Source organism: Glandiceps talaboti, chromosome 7 (assembly GCF_964340395.1).
Source record: "Glandiceps talaboti chromosome 7, keGlaTala1.1, whole genome shotgun sequence".
NCBI classification, from domain to species: domain Eukaryota; kingdom Metazoa; phylum Hemichordata; class Enteropneusta; family Spengelidae; genus Glandiceps; species Glandiceps talaboti.
The window spans coordinates 22754146-22778281 of NC_135555.1; the positions used below are offsets into that span (position 1 = coordinate 22754146).

The window sequence follows — 24136 nt, forward strand, 5'->3', positions numbered from 1 at the left end:
TGAGAATTTTTATTTACATACCAAAACCAGTCAAATGTCTCTTGTTGAGAAAAATGTGTTGATCACTTTTGCAATTATTTGTAATTTGTGATGTAATTTTATTTGAATTGTCGATGATATTCTTCAGTGGTAAAAATATCTAATTTAGTGTCATCACTGGCTGCATCAGAACACTACATTGTGAAATCTTTGTAAATTAACAGCTCTAGCAAAAAAAAGGTTATGTCAGTATTGATTGTGTGTGTTGATTGTATTTTTTCACTTTATTTAATCATAGCATTTTGAGTAGTGCCTGACCATTTCTTGTTTATTGTCAATTATGTTTTTTTTTTGTTTCTCTTGCAGCCTGCATGTAGCAGATCCATGGAGTATTGCACACTTGTTTTTTAGAACCTACATGTGTTTCTCTATTCATTTCCTATACCAAGCTGAACATTAGTAGGACAGGTTGAAGGGGTGAAAAAAAAGATTATGAAAACTTATCACTTGTCCAGTGAGTCCACATAGTTGATAATTTGTGTGGTCTATGCACCTTTGCAATCGATTTATATTTTCATTTGCTTATTGCCATTATCAACAAATATTACTCAGCAAGTTTCTGTAGGTACAAGACAGTTCTGTCCATAATATACCGGACTATATTAATTGTCATGGCCTAATTAAAATCAAAATTATTATATTCATATATAAAAATAATATAGCATAACATGATTTTTTTGGCTCATGATCAGTTATTATAAGTAGAATCACATTATATTGTGACATGTCAATATGAAGAATTTTTGTTCTAACCTTTATATAAATATCAATATTATTTTTTTTTATTTCAACATTTATATAAAATCTTGCTAAATATTTCCTCTTGTGCATGTCCCATGTCAATATATTTCTTTTACTTCCACTTGCACATCTACTATATTTCCTCCAGTCACTAGTGTTTGTTTCTTTTTTCACAGAACTATTTTAAAATAAAATCATGGAAAAATTTGCAGTTGATTCGATGACCTAACCTAAGAAATCATGCAATTTATTATTGACCAGTGATGAATGATGTATGTTTTCTTGATAGACTAAAGCAAGATGTATCAAGGACAGCTGGTCCAAATTGTTTCTCGAAAGACGTCTCTCTAACTGCTACATTGTTTATAGTTTTCAAGACTTGTTGGCACCATACCATACAATGTAACCAAAATACCATCAGACACGTGAATAAACACATACTTGGGTCCTTACATTATTAATCTTTCTACTAAGTTTCATGTAAATTCATTGATAATTCTTTGAGATATTACTGCAAAGTAAACAAGCCAAGGTGAAATGATAATCTGTCTAGTCAGCATATACTTTTACTGTATTGTTCCATAAACAAGGCTTTTTCCCCCATGTCTTTCATTGTGCCGTACTCAGATTAGATGGTGTTATTGTGAGTGTAAGATTGATTGTTTCAATAGATTTCAACCGAGTGGTGTTGCTGAAGAAGTTGTTTAGAGCTCAGCACCTCCTTGTAAGTTGTACACCCATCAAGATCGCTGTCCAAGCTATGTCTCGTCTAGTCTCGCTTCACTTCTCGGGTCATTTTTGCCTTGTAAATGTTTGGCATGAAGGAAGGGTTTCGTAGCCGCCTCGCAGCAAATAATCAGACAGAGTATTTGTATCTCAAGATTTAACGAATACATTTGTACTTCTGAATCAGTAAACAATTATGGATTTTAGTAATTCCTTTATTTTTTGGCACCAACATTTAATTAGTAATAAAGACATTCCCATCAACTTTTGAGGTACATTGGAAATATTGTTGTGACGTGTTTTATGTTTGTGTGCTGGTTATATGCCAATCTGATTAAAATCCGATGTAGATGTCGGCTAATCGTTCATTGCTATTTTACATTCGTTATATTGCCTGAATTGACCGTCATGGTACATGTTTACGTTTTTATTCTGGTCGCCTCCTCTACTAGAGAAGGCGATCAGAGGAGGCGATCAGGATAAAAACGTAAACATGCGTACCACGAAGGTACGTCAATTCAGGCTAAATAACGAAGTATTATAGCAAAATGAACGATTAGCCGACATCTACATCGGATTTTAATCAGATTGGTTATAGGCAATCCTGATCACAAAAGAAAATTCGGCCGTTGTGGGCGCTCTTTTGAACCCTTTATTATAAGGATGCCACCAGTGATGTAGTCTACAGTCTAGGGAGGGATGACGACGACGCCCCCGACGACGCATTTTATAGTCTGGTACAGTCTAATCTCGGTTACCCTGACTCTCAACCTAGGCTATGAAGTGAGCCATCAGCGGTGAGGTTAGGTAACCGAGACTAAGTTAGTCGAGGGAGGGATTATAACGACGCACCCGGCGACATCTTTATTTATTTATTTATTTTATTCACATACCATCCAATAGGCATAGTCCAATAACAGGATGAGAAAAAAACAATAAAAAATAGAATACAAAGAAAATAGTAAATAAAATACACAAATAAAACAATATACATACACTAATGACAAAATGTAATATTAAAACGTACACACAAAACATTCTTGGGAGGGATGATAAGCACGCCACCAGCAACGCATTTTACATTGTAGGGAGGGGTGCATTTTTACACCATAGGTAGGGGTGAAAAGGGCGCCCTCAGCGACGCATTTTACAGTCTAAGTATGTCATTGTTTAGGTTTTATTCCAAATCAACACTCTTATCACTCACCTTTACTATTACAATAAAACAGTACGTCACTGAATAAAATCTATCGGACTCGTCTGGAAAAATATTAACAAAGTCAAGGATATTTGCCGTTTGTATCACTATCTCCCTGATTTCAATGAAATCATAGTCGATAAATGTCACTGTATTCCAAGATTTACACGTACCACTACATGTGGCTAATAAGCTGTAGTTGGTACATGACAATACTATCCAAGGTTAGCCAATTATCTAGACTGTAAGATACGTAGTGACGTTTCGCCCTCACCGACCTCGTCTAGGTAGGGGTTGGCCGATGTGTGAGGGCGCCCCGACGGTCACGGCGTACCTTACAGACTACCAATTATCTAAAGCTCTACAAACTGTATCACACCATTATTAGGTTCATTATATTTACATGTCATGCCATACAAAAGTAGAGTTTTTAACAAACAAAGAAACAATTACCTAACTATACATAAACAAGGCTACAATTTTTTTCAGAAACCGGAGAAAAAGTGGGATTCTGAGCAAGTGTGTCTACGAATTAAAATATAATACATCTACTAAATGCAGCAGATTTCGATGAAATGATGTAAAATTTACACCTAATCTATTTGTTATTTTGATTTCTTCCACTTTTTTGATATTTTGCAATTAAAATACAACATTTCAAAACCTTGGATAACAATTATTGTTTTGCAGTAGTTTCACCTGTAAAGTGTAATATTGAAAATTATGATGTAAAATTTATCACATTGGCTGATTTCTTGGTAGGTAACAAAAATTCAAAATATATCAGAAGTGTTAATTCAAATATTTCTGGATTACACAGATATTACTAATGCCGACTGCACCTCTAATAAGTCAAAGTTTAACCACATTGTGTTATTATATGCCAATTTTAAAGTACGCATCGTCCCAGTACTATAGTTACACCAACCATTTAAACAATGCACATTATACATGACGAACGAGTGAGTGAGTGAGTGAGTGAGTGAGTGAGTGAGTGAGTGAGTGGGTGAGTGAGTGAGTGAGTGAGTGAGTGCGTGCGTGCGTGCGTCAGTGAGTGAGTGAGTGAGTGAGTGCGTGCGTGCGTGCGTGAGTGCGTGAGTGACTGAGTGAGTGCGTGCGTGCGTGCGTGAGTGAGTGCCTGCCTGCGTGCGTGAGTGCGTGCGTGCGTGCGTGAGTGAGTGAGTGAGTGAGTGCGTGCGTGCGTGAGTGATTGAGTGAGTGAGTGAGTGAGTGAGTGAGTGAGTGAGTGAGTAAGTAAGCAAATACTTTCATTGTACCCCTAAAACAAGAAAAACATAGTTCATCACTGTATTTATTCTTTGTTCCATACATATCCCTCTCTGTAAGGAAAATCTCAGCTATAAAATTCAAAATATATCAGAAGGTGCTAATTAAAATATTTCTGGATTACACAGATTGCACGATTGACATTTTTTTCAAAAATATTAATCATGGAAAGTTTTCCCCGACTATGTCAGCTTTCAAAAATGCCAATCGTGCTACTCGATTGACATTTTTGGTCTTGTCTTCAAAGAAAGCACCATCATTACACTTTTGATGTATTTTAGACTGTCAATACTGTCGATGTCAAATATGTCAAATAACGATCTCTTGTCCATAGTTCAGAGTGTAGCATGTACAGTTTCTTAATATTGGTTTCTGTATGCATGTTTGTATCAAATGAAAACAGTGAACACTAATGTGCAAAGCACTATACCCATACACCTACGTACACAAATGAAGCAAGTTTATAACTAAACATTTATCGCGACTTTTCCCCTCCCTCTGATAACCTTTTGTGTACGTATACATCAAATGTATCAATTTTCCTTCCACAAGTTTATCAAGATTTCTCTCTATTTTGACGGTTTATTTCTTGACCATTTGAGTCTCGTAATACACGAGATCTGTGTGATAGCTACTGTTGATGCGCACACACAAGTCAGAGAACTTAGTTGCCAAGGGCAACAAAAATACCGTACGGTCACGTGTATCATCTACTATTCGTTCGATGACGATTCCATAATTCGGTTGTGAGCGAAGACGATGAAAGCGGCGGCACAGTCCTCTCTCCATATACCACAGAAAATCGTCAATTTGTAAGTACATGGATTCAAAATACTGAAAATTTACTTTCTCTTTATGTTACGGAGGTCATGAAAGGTGCATATGTCCAGGTTAGACTCGCAGTCAACATTATTTACGACTAAAAACAACTATAGATGAGCAGATTTACCATTCGTCCCGAAAACAAGCGTTACTACCATTCTCAACACAGAGGGCGCAATCCACTACGCATATACGTACGCCATACGAATACAACTGTTTTCGAGGACCGAGTTAGTATCATCTGAAAACTCTTATGACAACTACGATTGTTTCAATTTTCTATCATTTTCGTTTAACTTCATGGTGCAAAGGTTCGTGCAGCAATTGATTAATTTAGATTACTTTCAATATCCCCATCGATTAATATCCCATACCACATTATAATGGTATCCGTCATTTTATTTGCCATCGAAAACAGATTCAGGATTATCACTGATGAGGTTATGAACTTTACACTATTCACAATATTCACATAAAACCTAGCTATAGCTTCAACTATTGTAGGATAATGTCCGTGCATACCTTTCACGACATTACACTTGTCTTCTGACATTGCAAGAACAATTGTTTGCAAAGTATATATTTTTAGAGTATATCATTTCTAAGTAAGTAAGTAAGTAAGTATTGAGTTCTGATCAGTCAATAGCAAATGGTGGTTAGATACGCTATCCCAGTGCAGTAAGAAGTATACTACGAATACCTTTATAATATACAGCAATGTTTGAAGACAAAATGTATAAAGTCGACTTTAGCATCATTGTGCCCAAAAAGTATTTCTCATGACGTCATAACAATACGACCAACATAACTTCTTGCTTTCAGTGTGTGATATCTACTTCGTCATTGTACAGACAACTAACACATACTTGTTTGTGGTCATTGAAGCGATGCGAAAAGCCCCTAGGGGGTTTCTCAAGAAATAAAGTAAAGTTCCTTCCCTTCCCTACCCTCTCTAACGAACTTCATTCATTGACGTAATTATTTCAAGTTGATGAAATCAGGATAGATGGTAAAGATCTATCCCAACGGTGGGTTACGTGCTGGTAACCTCTGACCCCATGTTATTTACGAAATCCTAGAATATTCAAATGTATCCCGTCAAAAGAAGATGACATCTGGATAGATGGTAAAGATCTATCCCTACGGTGGGTTAAGTGCTGGTAACCTCTGACCCCATAGTATTTATGAAATCTTGGAATATGCACATTTTTTTCATTTCAAAAGAAGATGAAATCTGGATAGATGGTAAAGATCTATCCCAACGGTGGGTTAAGTGCTGGTAACCTCTGACCCCATGTTATTTACCAAATTTTGTAATGTATATATTTATCGTGTCAACAGAAGACGAAATCTGGATAGATGGTAAAGATCTACCCCAACGGTGGGTTAAGTGCTCGTAACCTCTGATCCCATATTATTCATGAAATATTGGAATATGCAATTTTTTCCTGTTAAAAGAAGATCAAATCTGGATAGATGGTAAAGATCTCAATTTATCCTCTCAAAAAAAGACGAAAGCTGGATAGATGGTAAAGATCTATATCAACGGTGGGTTATGTGCTGGTAACCTCTGACCCCAACATTATTTACGAAATCTTGGAATATTCAAATTTGTCCTCTCAAAAGAAGATGAAATCTGGATAGATGGTAGAGATCTATCCCAACGGTGGGTTAAGTGCTGGTAACCTCTGACCCCATGTTATTCATAATACCTGTTTTATCATACCTAGTTTATGTGATGCTATATAAGTTTTGGTTCATACATACAACAGTAGGGGGGGGGTATGACATCGCTACCGATTTTATAAGAATATCGCCAATACCTATAATAACGTCATTGTTCTGTATTAGGACCGTCATAGACAAGAATAAAACCATTTAGGAAAGGAATAACAGTTTACAAGCGACTGTGATTTAAAGAATATATTTGTACTTCTGAATCAGTAAAGAATTTTTCATTTCATGTATTTTTCGGCATCCACATTTAATCAGTAATAAAGACATCTGTCAACTTTTGAGCTACATTAATTGTAAATATTGTTGTGATGTGTTTTATTTCATGTGTTCGCTAAGTACCCAATCGAGAACGTAAGATACTGTTGTGTCACTCTGCCCTCACCAGCCTGCTGTGTGAGGGCGCCCCATCATGGGGTATACTACAGACTATACTTACTCCTGGTCACAATAGAATAACAGGTTATGAAAGATTTGAGTTTGTTCCATAGTAAAAGTTTGTATGTCATACCAACAAGATTACATCACAGGAATGGAATCTGCTGGACATCCAAGTAAAGCGTGCACACGCAGACTGACACAGACACACAGACACAGATAGATACAGACAGACAGACAGACAGACAGACAGACAGACAGACAGACACACACACACACACAGACAGACATGTTCAAGAAGTCCAGTTGCACTTATAAAACCATGAATATGAAGAGATGTGTTAATGTTGTAAGTTTTACAGCACATCCTAGCAACCAGATACCATGGCAACTGGTGATATACTAAAGATCTATCCCAACAAGTTCAAGATATTGAGAAATAGCATATCACACAGTATTAAAACATAATAAATGAACACAGCCATGCACATGTAATGCTAAATATGACCTTTATCGGTCCATTCTTTCACAAAAACTTCAATTTTAAGTGTTTTTAATGACATTTGGGGTTATTTTTACACAAATAACATTTTTCAGGAGTTTTAGTGTCAATGAGATACATAGAGTGATATTTGGATTTGTACCAATAGACTATTAAATTACTGGGCTGTGAACAGATTTGACATAGAATAAATAACAGGTCTTTGAAAAGTTATTTGAAATTCCACAACAGTCAAGGACTTTCCTGGTGAGGTTCTGAGGACTTTGAAGGTCTTTCCAGGAGTAGTTTGAAATTTCAGGACTTTCAAAGGCCTTTCCCGGAATGGTCTACAATTCCAGGTCTTTCGAAGAAATTTCTACAAGATGTTTGAAATTCCAGGACTTTCCAGGATTAGTCTGCAATTCTGGGACATTCAACATTCAAGGAGTGGTTGAAATTCCAGGATTTTCAAAGACATTTCCAGGAGTGGTCTACAATTCCAGGACTTTCAAAGGAATTTCCAGAGTGGATTAAAATTCCAGGATTTTCAAGGTATTTTCTGGCTGACATGGAACCCTGACACATATATCCCATAATTTCATACATAATTAATTTATTGAGCTATATATTACAAAATGTAAACCACCATAGAATGCTGTACTAGACAAAAGGAATAAGCATAACAAAGTTGAGTAAATTTGAAAAGTCATTTCACCAAATGGATCATTCCCTAAACAGTTCACCCCTATCTACATGTCTATTGAAACAACCCTCCATAGCCAATGTAATGGATTAGTCCATTCTACTGCAGGAAATAGGGGTGTTAATACAACTAAAGCTATACTTTCTTAAAAATGCAGATGTAAGTGTTCTTACACTTGGCAGACTGCTTGTTATATGTAAGTCATACACAGACTAATGGAAAGAAATTTGGCCACAGCTTTCATTATTTTGTTGACCTCCCCTGTAAAACTTGAGATGAAACAATTTATTTATTGAGAATCACAGATTTAGCGCATGTAGCTAGCTCATGGCTTCTCTGGGTACCCAAAATGCAATGAAATGCATTCCATTTTCACGTAACCCAAAGCTCCACAGTAATGTCATTTACAAATTACCCTGACTCAAGGTGACCAATTATGTTGTTTTACATAGCTAGTTTTCTTGCTCACTTTTCGACAGTTGCTGGTAACTTCATTTTAATCATCACAATAATTTTTTCAAATTATTAATATCATCGTCCAAATGGTTTTTCTCTGGAGATTTCCATGTCTTTGAATTTGTAAAATTTGAAAACGTAATAACTCAACAATAGAAATACAGGATTCCAGGAATATGACATTATGATCACAACCATATTATTATATAATTATTATTATTATTATACTTTTGTAAATTTTATACTCTTCTGAATAAATATGATAATTTGAAGGAAGAATAATTTCAAAATTTGAAATTTGATGGAGTATATACTAGACTGTAAGATACATCATGTCACTGCCCTCACAGGCCAAGGTGGTTGGTCGATGTGTGAGGGCGCTCTATCACTGCATTACTCACAGACTAAAGAGACACTGGTTATGCAGAGGGTGCATGTTAAGAGTTGCAACATAGTTTGACCCTGCAAAATAACAAAGCTTTTCCCAAGGTATTCCAGTTTCCTGGTTTAACGATATAAGACACCTGCACCCTGTTCAGTGGTTACCATATCAACAAATTCCTAAATTCATTTGGACCAATAAATGACATTATCCCTATACGATTATTATTATAACGAGGAGGTGGAATGGTTGACTTTGTTGCTGGTGATGGAGTTCATGCACAAAACTGGTTTTCCAACAGTTGTGACTCAGCAAGGAGGTTGAAAACCTTGGTAGATGTAGAAAAAGGGGGGGGGGGGGGTGTGTGTTTTACCTAAGCAATAATTGATCTCTTGATAACTGATGAATCTGTTGGCTAGCTTACTTTTCTCTGAATCGGTCTGTTACCATGACAACACTAATTTCACCTATATGGCTAAGTCTGAGAGAGACAAAATAAAATTTTAATTTAATATGCACAAACTCATAAAAGTAGCATTTGTACAAGACAGCAAGTATGCAAACACCATAGAAGTATCTGTGAACCACTAGCTAGTAGAATACATCCAATTTGACTGACAATGAGGCTTCTCGGGGAATGAAATAGTACAATTTTACTACATGAAGTTCCAAAATACAAAGTGTTTGCCCTAATACTTGAATTTCTTCATGAAAAAGACCACTCAAGTGCACAACTAGTCAAAGAACCAAACTGTTTTTGTACTGGATTACTACTAATGTAATACTCAGAGTGAATGTACTACAGTGAATGTATATATTCAATATGGCAATTTACAATTGACTTTTTGGCAAGTCTTAGCAAATATCACATTAGAACATGGCTGTCTACACCTGCATGAAAACATAAAGTCCCGGTTGGGAAGAGGGGGAGGACCTAGTGTCAAATTCTGAATATTCTATATATCTTAACTGTTTGATAGAGAAACAGAGTGAAGTGGGGGAAGGGGTCTTTTGACATCTTCTGAAGTTCATGTAGTTTGTAAGGTATGCCGTGACAGGGCGCCCTCACACATCGACCAACCCCTTCCACCTACTGTTAGAGGAGGCCAGTGAGGGTGAAACATCACGACGTATCTTACAGTCTAAAGTTCATGTCATATTTAAATTTCCTATACATGCTTGTTTACTAGAGAATTAGTGACAAAACTCTCTCTAAACTCTGACTAACAAACTTTCTGGTCTAAAAAAAACAAAACATTTGTATGTAAATGGTATAAACATAAACATAGAATTATTCATCTATGGGTATTAACAATCACTGAAACACTGAAAAGATTTTCCTGCATGAAAATAAGAACATTGCACGAAAGTTTTCTGAATGACGTTTTTTTTTTTCATCAGTGTACACAAAATTTCACTTACACAAAATGCCCTACATATACAAGTCTGATAAGTTCTAGCCATCTGCAATGCCAGTAATATCAACATTAAATTCTGTTTCTTTGCTTGACCACATAATTCTAAATTTGTAAAAATAACCAGCTAAGCTGTGGCATTTGGTTAGGCATAGTCATAACCAGTTATCTTGGAATAAGTCTCTGTGTTGACTATGCTTTGATTATTGAAAAACAAAAGATTGTATAGTTTGGCCACTAGAGGGTGCTATTTGGAAGCATATTGTCACCCGGGAAGGGGTTGCACAAACTGATTCAGGGGTAACAAATCCATTTGTAATCTGGTGTTCCCCAGACAGGTAACTACAAAAAAAACCCATGATTTTATGACCTCTGATACAAGTGAATACTGAAGAGTAATCATGTACATATTGTATTAAAACTATGGTTCAATATTGTACAACAAATATTATCTTGATGGTAAATGCATTCAAAAGAACAAAAAAAACAATATCCCTTGTTATGATATACTGTGTCCATGTAAATTACAGTTTGTACATGTACACACAAAAACATGTTGTCTGCTATGACGCTTTCTCATCTTCCTGTACTCGTACTGTTATGAAAGTTCCACTGTGTACTCGTACTGTTATGAAAGTTCGGCACAGTGGACATGTCTCAACTTGCATTGCACATTCCATGCACAGCCCCCTGTAGAAAGATCATAATATTGAGTCAAATCTTGGTACCTGTGTAACATCATTTTATATCATGCTCCTAGGGAGTAAAACAAAGTTGACATGTACAGCTATAGTACAGCTATAGTAATGCATGTGTAGAATGGACGTCAAAATGTCAACTTAGAAATCAAATATTGTTACTTTTAATGACTTGCCTAGGTGGTATTTCAGTAATAAGAATTAAACCTTTATGCTGAGGAAAAACAAAAGCTTGTATAAATTAACTGAGTCTGAACATGTACAATTTCATTTATATGTTTTTTTTTGTTTTCCTCTTTTGAGTATTTTATTACGTTGGTGTTTTCACAAGTTTTGCTGACAGAGATGGAATCCCCCCCCCCCCATCTAAATCAGAGGGGTTTCTCATTACATTGGGGTATAAAAAGAAACCAGTGTACATAGTACCATCAATAACTAGTAGAGAGGTAAATCAGCTAATTAGTTTTGAAATGTTTCAAGGATTGAAGGACTTACAATATTGGCAGTGTAAGCTTACAATAAATTTATTATTAAGGCTACCCAAGATGGCTTCCCTTTGTATCCCGCTCATTAACTGTCAGATGTCTTTGGCCATCAAGGTATGTCTAGCTGGTTTACTTATCATCATCGGCAATGTCGAACAATACCCTGGTCCTCCCAAACTGAGAAGCTCAGAGGCAGCTACAAAAGAGGATATTGCCACTCTTCACGTAAAATTGGACACCATTTTAGAAGAAACTAAAGATCTCAAAACCAACTTTACGTTGCTTCAAATGAGAATAGACAATGTGGAAGACGACCTGTCCGAATTGAGAGAACAAACTTCGGAAAACACTCAGAAACTAGCTGGCCTTGAAGCTTTTCAATCTGAACTACAGCATTTTACAGCTGAAAATTACCACGCAAAAAAAGTAGACGGCAATATGGCTGTTTCGGGAGAAATGTCTGAAAATTGGTTGACCTCGATTTTACGCGATATGAAAAAGTCTATTGATGTCATCAAAAGAGATAAGGATGAATTAGGAAATAGAAGCAGACGTAACAATCTGGTGTTTTTTGGTGTACCACAAGACAGAGAAAATGAAAAGTGGGTGGACTCGGAAGAAAAAGTGAAAAACATTATTCATGACCAGCTGAAAGTGGACGGAGATGTGGAATTTGAACGTGTACACAGAATTACCAACGCACCACATGTTAGAGGCTCTAAACCTATTGTTGCAGGTTTCAGAAGTTTCAAGATTAAAGAACAAGTTCTACACAAGGCCTTTAAATTAAAAGGTACCGGTATCTCTATTGGGGAAGATTTTTCAAGGAGAGTACGCAATATACGTGCAAGGCTATTAAGATATAGACAAACCCTGATAGAAGGCAACCCAAGCGTTAAAGCCTATCTACAGTATGATAAACTTGTTGTTGTAGAGTCGGACTGTAAACGAGAATTTCGAGTAAACGAATTTTCCGATGAGATAGTGGAACGATTATTTAAGCACCGAGGAGTTGATGGGAGTTTGGTTTCTTCGTAGGGGTGTGGCCAAGGTCCGAACAAGCGGTGCGCGAATTCAGTGTCATTGCTAACCTGGAATGTTCGTGGTTTGAAAAGACATGAAAATAACGAAGATGTCGTAAATTTTTGTAAAGAGTATGATATAGTTTGTGTCTTGGAAACATTTTGTAAGGAAAACGAAATTAGTTTTTTACATGGCTATCGAGCCTTTTCTTTTCCAGCAATTAGAAAGTCAGATAGGGGACGTCCTAGTGGCGGTGTTACTATTTATGTTAGACAGGTTCTGGTAGATAAGATTTTGAAGGTTGATGACAAGTCGTTAGAAAATTGCGTCTTTCTCACTTTCGACAAAAGTTTATTAAATATTGACAAGGACATCATATTGGGTTGCTGCTATTTTCGGCCGCAAAACTCTACAGATGAGATTGAAAAGTTGAGTGACCATCTAACAGATGTGCTGGGTGTAAATTTAGACAAATGTATAATCTTAGCAGGAGATTTTAACGCAAGGATTGGTCAATTGAACGATTATATAATCGACGATGCAACTGATCACATTCCTGCATTAGATAATGTACAGTATGTGTCTGACGATTTTTGTAAAGCTCGCACGTCTAAAGACAAGGCTATAACACCTGCTGGTAAGGCTTTGATTGATTTATGTAAGAAATTTAATATTCATGTTTTGAACGGCAGAATTGGGAAGGATGAAAATGGAAGTTTACGTGCAGAGAAAAGAAACAAATTTATCAGAATGTTGTGAGGGAGAAACTCAGGCAAGCTACGAAAGTTGGTTCTTCAAATATTTGGGAAATTCTGAACTCTTTTATCAAACGTAAAAGTTATGCTTCAAATGATATAAGCTTATATGAGTGGTACGAGTATTTTTGTAATCTTTATCAGCAATGTGGGGATTCAGAGCGTGGTGATAAAGATTTTCTACAGTCAGTTGATGATACCTTAAAGAATTTGGATTCGTTATTTACTCCAGTTGAAGATGACAATGATCTAAATGCTCCGATCACAGAAAATGAAATATTGGCAAGTTTGAAAAGTTTGAAATCTGGAAAGGCTCCTGGTCCTGATGGATTACCTGGTGAATTTTACAAATACTCTGTAGATATTATTATGCCTTTTCTTTCTGTCTTATTCAATTCAATTTTTGAATCGGGAAATTTCCCAGATACATGGTCACGAGGGGTCATCATTCCATTGTTTAAGAAAGGAGACAAGAATGACGTAAACAACTATAGGGGCATATCACTATTGAATGTTCTTGGGAAGATTTTCACGTCTATCTTAAACTCTATGCTATCAAATTGGGCTGACAGTAACAATATTATTTCCGATTGTCAGGCTGGTTTTCGTAAGAATCATAGCACTGTAGACAACATTTTTGGTTTGCATGCCGTAACTCAAAAATATTTAAGTGTCAGAAAAGGCAAATTCTATTGTTTATTTGTTGACTTTTCTAAAGCCTTTGATAAGGAAAACCATTCTTTATTACTGTATAAGCTTTCTGTTCTTGGTGTTGATGGCAATATGTTTTCCATTTTACGTTCAATGTACTCAAGTGTAAAGTCTTGTGTTAAGGCAGGTGAAATTGCGTCGAGATCTTTTGATTGTCCAGTTGGTGTTAGACAGGGCTGTATGCTCAGCCCAATTTTATTTACATTTTTTATAGAGGAACTAAATAATATGTTAATTAATTCTGATTCTATTGGCATTCAATTAACACAGGATTTGCATGACCTTTTCTCATTGTTATATGCAGATGATGTTGTTATTTTTGCGGATACAGTTGTATACTTGCAAAGACTTATCAATATTTTAGGTCAATTTTGTGAAAAATGGGAAATGAAGGTAAATATGGACAAAACGAAAATTATGATTTTCAGAAAGGGGGACATAGAGCCAAATCGGAAAAATGGGTTTTGAATGGGCAAATTATTGATGTTGTAAGCTATTACAAATATTTAGGTCTACTTCTCTCCTCCAGAAATACTTGGGGCAAGGCCGTTGCTACTTTAGCTGAGCAAGCAAACAAAGCTCTGAATATTTTGTTAATTGCAAGTAAAAGAATTGGCGGTTTCCCTTTTGACATACATTTCATGCTGTTTGATACAATGATCAAACCCATTATCCTGTACGGCTCTGAAATATGGGGCTATCAGTGTTTTGATATTATTGAACGTCTTCAGCGTAGATGGTGTAGGGTCTTTCTGGGCTTACCACCTAGTGCGACTAACGAGGCAGTTGTAGGAGAGTGTGGACGCGTACCAGTTTTCGTATGGTCACTTAAACGTTGTGTTAATTTTTGGCTTAAATTAATCGAGCTACCTCCCCATCGATTGCCTCGTCAAGCGTATCTTATGTTATATAATTTAGATTTAATGGGTAGACACAACTGGGTATCCTCTGTTAAAAATATTTTATATTCTTATGGGTTTGGACACGTATGGCTTTGTCAAGAAGTAGGAAATAAGGATACCTTTATTAGCGAATTTGTAGCAAGAGCACAAGACATTTCGAAACAATTATGGTGGACTCATATACAGTCTAAACCTAAATTGCGTACATATGTAAATTTTAAGAGTTTACTTGAACCCGAGAAATATTTGTTTTTGAACTGTGATCTTAAAGTACAACAGATTATGGCATGTTTTCGGTGTGCATGTTTGCCTTTAGCTATTAAAATAGGTAGACATGAGGGTATAGAAAGTACGGCTAGATTTAGTCAAATTTGTAAAAGAAATATGATTGAAGACGAGTACCATTTTTTGTTTGAATGCTTCCTTTATAATGATTTGAGATTGAAATTTATTCCAGAGAATTTCATACTGTTTCCTAACCTATGTAAATTTATTGTAAATTCAAAAGATGATGCTGTCCTTAGAAAACTATCAAGTTATATCTATAAGGCTTTTCAGAGACGTAAAGAAATTTTGTCTTCAAGTTAAGTGTTGATTCTGATTTTTTATAACTTTACCGTACCTCTGTATGTTTGTATGTAACTGTGCTTTGATTTCACTGTAATGTAGATCCCTTGATTTCACGCACTCTGTAACTGAAAGTCATGATCTGACTTTGAATTTTTGTAACCTCCTTGCAAATGGGCCGGAGGCCTGGAAATGCAATAAAAACTATATATTATTAAGGCTATATATGATATTCAAATGACCAGCATGAATGGAATAGACACAACTGTGATTTTCAAGATAAACTCCTGTATATAAACAATTACACTCTTTTGGAAAGTACAATTCAACTAAGTGTGGTATCTGATAACAGGAGGTCGTAAAATAGATGTCTTGTATTCAATCTCAGTCTAAGGTTCAATCCATTGTATTGTAAGATTGTCTATTAAAAATAGTGTTTCTAGTAAGGTCAACTTCACTCAGTCTACATATCGGTGTTATATTTTACAACCTCCTGTTATCAGATCACTTGGCGTTGATTGTTTGAATTGGACTTTCCAAAGAGTGTAATTGTTTATAAAACAGGGGTCGAATCAATTGAGTTTATCTTGAAAATCACAGTTGTGTCTATTCCTTTCATACTGGTCATTTGAATTTCATTTAAAGCAACTTAAGGTACAATATGCCTCAGAGATGAATTTCACATAAAGATTTTTAACATTTCCCCAATATTTGTCATCAGAAAACTTGCTTGTGGTATTTTTGAAATAATAAAAGAAATTTTGAGGTCTGTCTCTTGTCTTGTTTGCAATGGGATTGACAATAATAATTTCCCATATAGTTAATGCAGTATTTGGTGGCCATATTGGATTTGGTGGCCATATTGGATTTTAAAATGGCAATTTTTTACATCATTTTGACCTCTATTGTATCTACATGTACTTGTAAGGTGACCCCAACTCTTAATTTTAACTATGGGTTGGACATTTCTTGAACAGATTAACAGTAAAGGTTTATTTCTATGGCCCATTTCACATTAAGTCTCCTTCCCCACCAGTGTTCAATTCACTTGGTATTTCATATAATACAGATATAAATAAAGTGTATGGGTAGACAACTTTTGTAATTTTCAAAGTTGACTCACAATGCTTGTTATTACAAAAGAATATTGACAATGTTTTTTTCTACGTAGGACACAAGTAAAATCTTTGAGAGTAATTGAAGTAGCAAAATTTGGAAATACGATAAAACTGATACTACTTACTTGTGCTCACATGGTTTTAACATTGTATTTGCCATTTTGTCAAAACAGAGATTGCAGGCACCTTCACTCACACTGATATGCCATAACAAGGCTAGCTTCTTGTGCCTGTAAGGTGGTAATGATAGAGCAAACAAATATAACATAAAATCAGTACTTATACATTGTACCAAATAAACAAATGGTCAAATTGAAAGAACATACAAAACTCCCAACTCTGAAATACGACTCTGGTAGCCGAGGCTTCAGTTTACTAAGATAGATATAAACTAAAAGTAATATTGTTTGATGTGGTAGATTACACAAGTGGCTGATAGTGGTTCCTCTGTTGTGCAATTCTAATCATCCTGTGATCAAGATAGTGTAAACAGTGGAAGTCCTAAAACTGTACACTGCAGGTTTATAAAACTAGCTTTCAGAGAGCTGTCCTACCAAAACGAACAGACATTCAATAGCTTATCACTGTCGTATCAACATGTTGTGACATATAGACATCAAATCACAGCAAATCACAGCTACAGTCTAGGAGTTGTTTACTTGGCTTTTCAGTCATAACATTGTAGGAATTTTTGAAAGTGTTGTGCGGTAAATAAGAATTTCTTTTGTCGGGAATCACAATTCTTGTGTATATTCTGGTAAGGATCAGGAACATTGGAATATCTATTTCTCCTCTCTGACTGTGTGCTGAGCTTGCTGACAAACAGACAAGTGACATATACTATACAAATGACAAGTTCAAGTCCATCTCACCCAAACCACTTTGCCGGGAGTTGGATTACATCGGAATTAAGTTGAGTCGATTACTGAGCAATAACAACATAACACTCAGCAAAATGTATCGAAATGGGTTCAAATTTGGTGCAGGAAGTACTTACTTTGTTAAATAGATTCAAAGTTGACCCAGGAAGTACTTACTTTGTTAAATAGATTCAAAGTTGACCCAGGAAGTACTTACCTTGGTAGAATAACCCTGTCTTCATCACCTAGTAATGCATGATCATTAAAACTGTTAAATTTCTGTGATGGTGGGAATTTATAAGGCATCATACCAAAATTAAATTCACACTGTTGAAAGGACATAAAACTAGCTGCTGCAAAGAAGCCAATACTGCAATCAAAACAGAAATGTCTTGTTAGCTTAGTATCCAGTATCTAAAATACACAACTCTCAGGTTTGAACACAATGCTATATATGAATAAGTAAACAAGTACTAAACAAGACAGGCTAAAGGTTCTATTCGATCGATAGTTTTTGGAAATACTTTGTTATTCTTGCTGTGTATGATTGGTTTAAGCAATTTTCAACTTTAAGTTATTCAATAGGGTCTCTGCGTTCATCACTTTGTCTTCAAGTAGAGATTTGTGAAAGACTTTTTCCATTACAGACTCTAACTTCATGCAAACATGCAAAATTGGAAACATCAGCTGGAATCTGAGATGAGTGTATATTCCTTGAAAGATACACACATGAAATATATGTAAAACAAAATCTAGTGTAAAATGTCTGGCCACTTAGTATTCATGTATGCAATGTATTCAAATGTCATGATAATGACAGAATTTCAATGGAGATCATTCACTGGCCTCTGATTGTGCACTGTGTCAAATGTTGTAATTCTATTCTGTTCTTACAGTCCTACCACTTGCAATACAAATGAAATTTCTCTTACCCAGCTGATTCAAAGACTTGATTCTCAGGTGGCAAAGTGTTCCCATTTAATGAAAATATCATTTCTTGTTTCTCTAAATCAAGAAGAAATCCAACCACATCTCCTACAACAAAAATAAATCTACAGTTGTAACTTTCTTCATTTGCAAACAAATATACATATACATGCACATGCACACACGCGTACACACATGCATGCACATGCACGCACGCATGCACACACTCACATACATACATACATACATACATACATACATGCGCAAGCAAACAGACATAAAGGCACACACACACACACATATGCATACACACACATACATACTATGCCAACAGCCGTACAAATGTAGACATGAACAGATGGACAGACGGACAGACAGACAGACAGACAGACAGACAGACAGACAGACAGACATTGTCATACCTGGCTGCCACGTTGGATGTGAATGTGCTCTACTTTTAGCATTGTACCAGAACAGTTGTCTACATCCATCATAGGAGAGAGAAAACTCATCATCACCTATACCATATCCTTCCTGTAGAGGGCGGTAAACGATATGAAATTATCAAGGAATTATTGAATATATCTATGACATTAAGTGCAGAGAGATATCACTGTCCACTAATTTACCATTTAGTTTAGTTTAGTTTAGTTCAGGTTAAGTTTAAGTTTAGGGATTTAGGTATGAAAAACTTGTCTGGCAGAGCTATAGAAAAAAAACTGATCAAAAGAATAATCCTATGTTACTATGGAAACAACTGTTACACACTCACATGATTAAGAAATTTGCTGTCTTTTGTTGCCCATCCAATTTGCATAACACAGGGTGTAATAATGGTTACTTCATAATACCAGACTCCAGAATCAACACAGAATGTACAGCGGACACTCTCAAATGACGAAGCATCGCATCGTGCCTGTAATATGTAAGATGTACCAAAGAAATCAACACACAATGTACAGCGAACACATCAACACAGAATGTACAGCTTATAACATCCGGTACGGTAATGTATATACAGCAAGTAGTAAGACAGCTTGAATTGTTTCCAAAAAGTTGGGTGTATTTTTCATGTGATGAAGAATAAGAGAAAGTTACAGTTATTGTGACATTACAGTATATTCATCATCATAAAACCACAGACCTATTCATTGCTGCAAAGGTACAACATGTGCCACCGTGAGACAAGTTTTCATTGCGTCACTAGGAAAATACACTCTGTCTTATGAGAATTGTTATTCTTACTTACCTCTAAACCATTGGGTGATATCTTGAGATATTCACTCACATCGTTACTATTTAACATGGCATTACAACCTGCCAAGTCAAGTGTTTCATATGTGTATGCTCTACCATCCATTACAACTGAAATTACAAGAATAACATACAGTTTAACAAAAAGAATCAAAGTAAGCACCCATCAATACTTACATGTATATATTGTCTCTGCATTTTAGTTACATGGTAAAACAAATTTTGAAATACATTTGTAGATTTCTATCTATGAATTCTAAACAAGAATTAATGTAGCAGCTATTTCTGTTGGCTTTCAGTTTCAGGAAATAATTGCTACATAACAGCCCTCAGGGTAATAAAATGAAATGGCAACACTTTATTGCCTCAGTTGCTGTTCTAGTAGCAGTAGATGGTTATAACAGCAGTTTTACTGTCTGTACACAGTGGGAGTATAATTGAGAACAAAGTCTTGTTTATGTTTGGACAGGAAGCTATTTACAAACAGGCTGTACTGAGAACAAATGTTAGTTGTATCTACCCAAACAAGTGAAGTGGACATCTTAAAATAGTACATGAAAATGATGAATAAAGCAGATGTACTGTTTTTGTATTTTGAACTAACCCTTGCTTTGTATGTGGCTAAAATAGATATTTATTTCTCTATCTCATAGACAAGGAGTATGTATTCTGGTGAAAGCTTTTTCTTTCTTTTTTCTCTCTACTTAAAACTTTCAAGTATGATGTAATTTTTTGTCTTGACACGGATGTATTAGTAATCATCCATAGTCTTGGGTTGACTTGTTCTCAGTGCAGTCTGCATAGAAAATAGCTTCCTGTCTCTACAAACACAGAGAGTTACTAAACTCATATAAGATTACAAAAACGTATTACCTATCCACTATGTTGTAAACATGGAAATTTTCACCAAAGACAAAATATGAAGGTGAAATTTCTTGACCATTGTACTGGGCTTAGTAACGTGCAAAAATTAGACTATAGGAACTGGTGAACACCTTTCAATCGCAAAAATTTCTTAAAAATATCTAACTTTAAGTTTATACTTTATAGTCAGTGTTTTTTGCTAAGGTTAGGGAACCCCAATAACAGAAATGTGGAAATTGTAAAAGTTGTAAAGTTTTCCATACAATCTACCTTAATTTTGTTTGCGATCTCTGGTAAAATGAGGGGAACCTCCGATAGATTTTACCTGCTTACCACCCTTAAAAGTCACCATATGGATGAAGATTGGGGGTATTTATTTCAGATTTTTATGGCTTCCTACTTGGAAAATCACTGTGAAACAACATTAACAAAGTCCTTGTTTGCAACTCATTAATTAATGTGTACGTACAATAATGAATATTTTTACACATTTAAAAAATAAACCTTTTTGCTCTGTATTAAGTTACAAATACAGACTTTGTCAGTGTTGATTCACATTGATTTTCAAGTAGGAAGCCATGATAAAATTGTTTTATAAATTAAAAATCCAAAATAAATACCCAATCCTCATCCATATGACCACTTTAGCAAAAATATTGATAGTAAATATTGATTAGATATCACCTTTAGTGGAATTATTCCATCATGGCATCTGTAAATAATGTAACATTCACTTTTTTAGTGAGAGGGAAAAATTACTCTGGTTTCATAGTGAGACTTGTGTCACATTTTGGAATGTTATTTTTTTTATAAACTTACTATTATTGTAAATTATCAGTGATTTTGTCAACTTTATACTCTTCAAAGCATTTTTTTTATCATTTACTAACATTTCACGTCGCACTGTACACTATCTTACCCACAACTCTCTCTGATTGGTATGCTTGGAAGTTCCTTATTTTATAACATCATCAATAACCCATATTTGTCAACATTTTAAGCATCGTAATTACATTTAATCAATATGCAACAAAAGTGCGTCTAGGAATCAAAAATAAAGTTCTAAATTATGCATAAAATGTGCTAACAACTAAATGAAACATGTACTGTGAATAAAACACTTTTCAATGTCAAAGTATCACTAACTTGGGTAGACAGTGTGTATGATGAGTTTTAATATGTAAAGTTCTTTTGTCATACCTATTCAAATAAATCTATATCTTTGGCAAAGTCATAACAGGTGCATATATTTTCCTTAGTTTCATAGAAAATATTTTGCATATCTTTCAAGAAAATCTGTTGACAAATTTCTAAAATTGCTACTTCTACAATAAATCATTGATACCAGAACCAATGAAAATATGTATTCAGAAACTCATCAGTGTCAATCTACGTTTTGAAAATGGCAAAAATGTTTTTACAAAATCCTGTACACAGGTGAGATTTGTATAAATCAGAGAGAGTTGTGAGTAAAATATTGTACAGTGCGTCGTTTGTGTTTGTACAACATCATTGCTAGATTGAAATATTTGTCACTGCAACCACTGTGACCTGGTTTGAATATGAATGCAGATGTACAACTACTGACATCAGACCACAGACAAACAGAACCTGTTACAAACAGGGAAAGTAAACAAATGATAACACTTGGCACAGCATGCTTGAAGTACAGAGTCTTGTATTACATTCCATCATTTGATAAGAACAGTTTTATGGCCACTTTACCTATTAGCTGAGTTCACAAACAAATGTACAGTTCTCATGGCATTTCATGTACACATAAAGAGGCCATTAAACTGTTCTTTTCAAACCATGGTGTGTAATACAAGTCTCTGTTATTCCAACATTCTCAACCAAGGTTATTAATCCAATTCATTTGTTTACTTTCCTTGTTTATAAGAGGTTCAGTTCGTCCACCATCTGATGTCAGTAGTTGTATATGTGAAAAAAGATGTAAATACAGTGGTATGATACACATCGTCAAGTTATCACCATAACAATAGCTAATACCACTGGTATTAGTAGGAAATGCAACTCAATGCTACTGTACCTTGATACTTAGGAACGATCGCACAATGTCACACAAGCTCAATAAACAAACTTTTTTCGTTTAGAGGATTCTGGCACCAATACGATTGTTGAACTTCATTTTTGCACTTCGAACCAAATTTTGAAAACAGGTTCTGTATTTACTACCGACATGTTGATATCTATATTTTTACAATTGACTTCTAATGTGAGATACATTGTTGGGTTTGAACATTTCCAGTAGTATTTTAAAGTGTTTGCCATCATGTTTTACATTGCATCGATCGTAGTAGTGTGACCGCTACAGTTGTCATTGTGGTTTACATCATATATAAACATGACAGTGTCGCACTTGTGAATGTTCTGTTAGGGGAGGGAAGAAAGGGGTTTTGTCCTAAACGAATAAAGTTCATTTATTGAGCTTGTGCAACATTGTGCAATCATCCCTTAGGCACATAATCTTTAGTGAACAAAAATGAATTTTTCAATTTTCATCGTAGCACACTTTGAAACACACGTCTTTCTACTTTCTCTACAAATATTGTCCTCTCAACAATGTTGTAGTCAGTGTTTCCAGATTCAAATACACACACTTTTAATGGTGCATTTTTGTAAATAAGTAAAGGTAAAATAAAGACAGATTTATGTTATCAGGTGTGAATCGTTATTTTTTATATACCGGGGTATATATTTTTTCATGTGTGAGTGTCTAGTTTAGGTAGTTATGTTTTCCACTGTTTTCCATATGGTCTCTGTGTTATTGGTTTCTTCTCATCAGATGTACAGCCAGTACAGACTGGAAGAACAGTTTTATATTGTCTTTTTAAGATGGTGCCAGTTTTTGCATCATCCACTATTTCTTGTGAGAGATATCACAATTGTCCTGATTTTTTCCCTTGAATATGTAAAATAATGTTTAGGGTCGACAGTGAAAACCTATAGGTGGGGTTCGGGTAACCAGAACCAAACAATTTTTTTGCCTTACAACAAGTCTATAGGTTTGTTGCTTTGAACTCCCTATCAGTAGAATGAATAACAGACTACGTTACTTTAAGGAGAGTTTAGCCTAGGAAATAGTCATCAGGGATTTTTGGCTCTTGTCTTTGTAGGGAAGGCAAGAGCCATAAATCCCCACATGACAGTCTAGAAAATTGATGATTATGTGGAGTTAGTGATCTGAATACATAACGTCATGCTGACCATGTTGGATTTATCTACATTTTTATTTGCCATCATGTGAGAAATATGTAATACGTAGAATAGCAATATAGATATGTTTTTTAATAATAATTTTCTGAATAAATGGGTCAATCTGTTGACAAAGACTGAAGTACGCAGTCAAAAATATCAGATAACAATTTTCAAGTTTGTGTTTGGATCAAAAGTTTAAAAATTACCAACACTGAATTACCAACACAGATGAACTTTCATTTAAAGATGTTTTTTATTGTTCAACTCAGGCAAATAATTATGATATCAACTCTTCATTTAGTTAACGATATTAACAGTAACAGCATGCACACTACTACAATTACACTAGACACGAGGTATAATTTCTTGAAGTTCAAACAAAATCCATGGT

At 35.2% G+C, this 24136-nt stretch overlaps 1 protein-coding gene and 1 long non-coding RNA gene across 2 annotated transcripts; both read right to left on the bottom strand.

Moving 5' to 3' along the window:
- Positions 1-10919: 10919 nt before the first annotated feature.
- LOC144438296 (uncharacterized) lies at positions 10920-16827 on the bottom strand. The gene is made up of 3 exons (XR_013481037.1): positions 16747-16827; positions 15559-15689; positions 10920-11052 (listed from the first exon to the last, which is right to left on the bottom strand). It is a non-coding gene; the product is annotated as an uncharacterized LOC144438296 (long non-coding RNA).
- A 461-nt stretch (positions 16828-17288) lies between these two features.
- On the bottom strand, positions 17289-19768 carry LOC144438105 (RING finger and SPRY domain-containing protein 1-like). The gene is made up of 6 exons (XM_078127134.1): positions 19658-19768; positions 19181-19324; positions 18831-18942; positions 18414-18516; positions 17699-17851; positions 17289-17436 (listed from the first exon to the last, which is right to left on the bottom strand). The coding sequence occupies exons 1-6, from the start codon at positions 19766-19768 to the stop codon at positions 17289-17291; spliced, it is 771 nt and encodes a 256-aa protein (XP_077983260.1).
- Positions 19769-24136: the final 4368 nt, after the last annotated feature.

Coding starts and splice junctions, on each gene's coding strand:
- LOC144438105 (XM_078127134.1), bottom strand. CDS start 19,768: ATGGATGGTAGAGCATACACATATGAAACACTTGACTTGGCAGGTTGT. Junction 19,325..19,657: donor TATCACCCAATGGTTTAGAG/GTAAGTAAGAAT, acceptor TACATATTACAG/GCACGATGCGATGCTTCGTC. Junction 18,517..18,830: donor ACATCCAACGTGGCAGCCAG/GTATGACAATGT, acceptor TTTTTGTTGTAG/GAGATGTGGTTGGATTTCTT.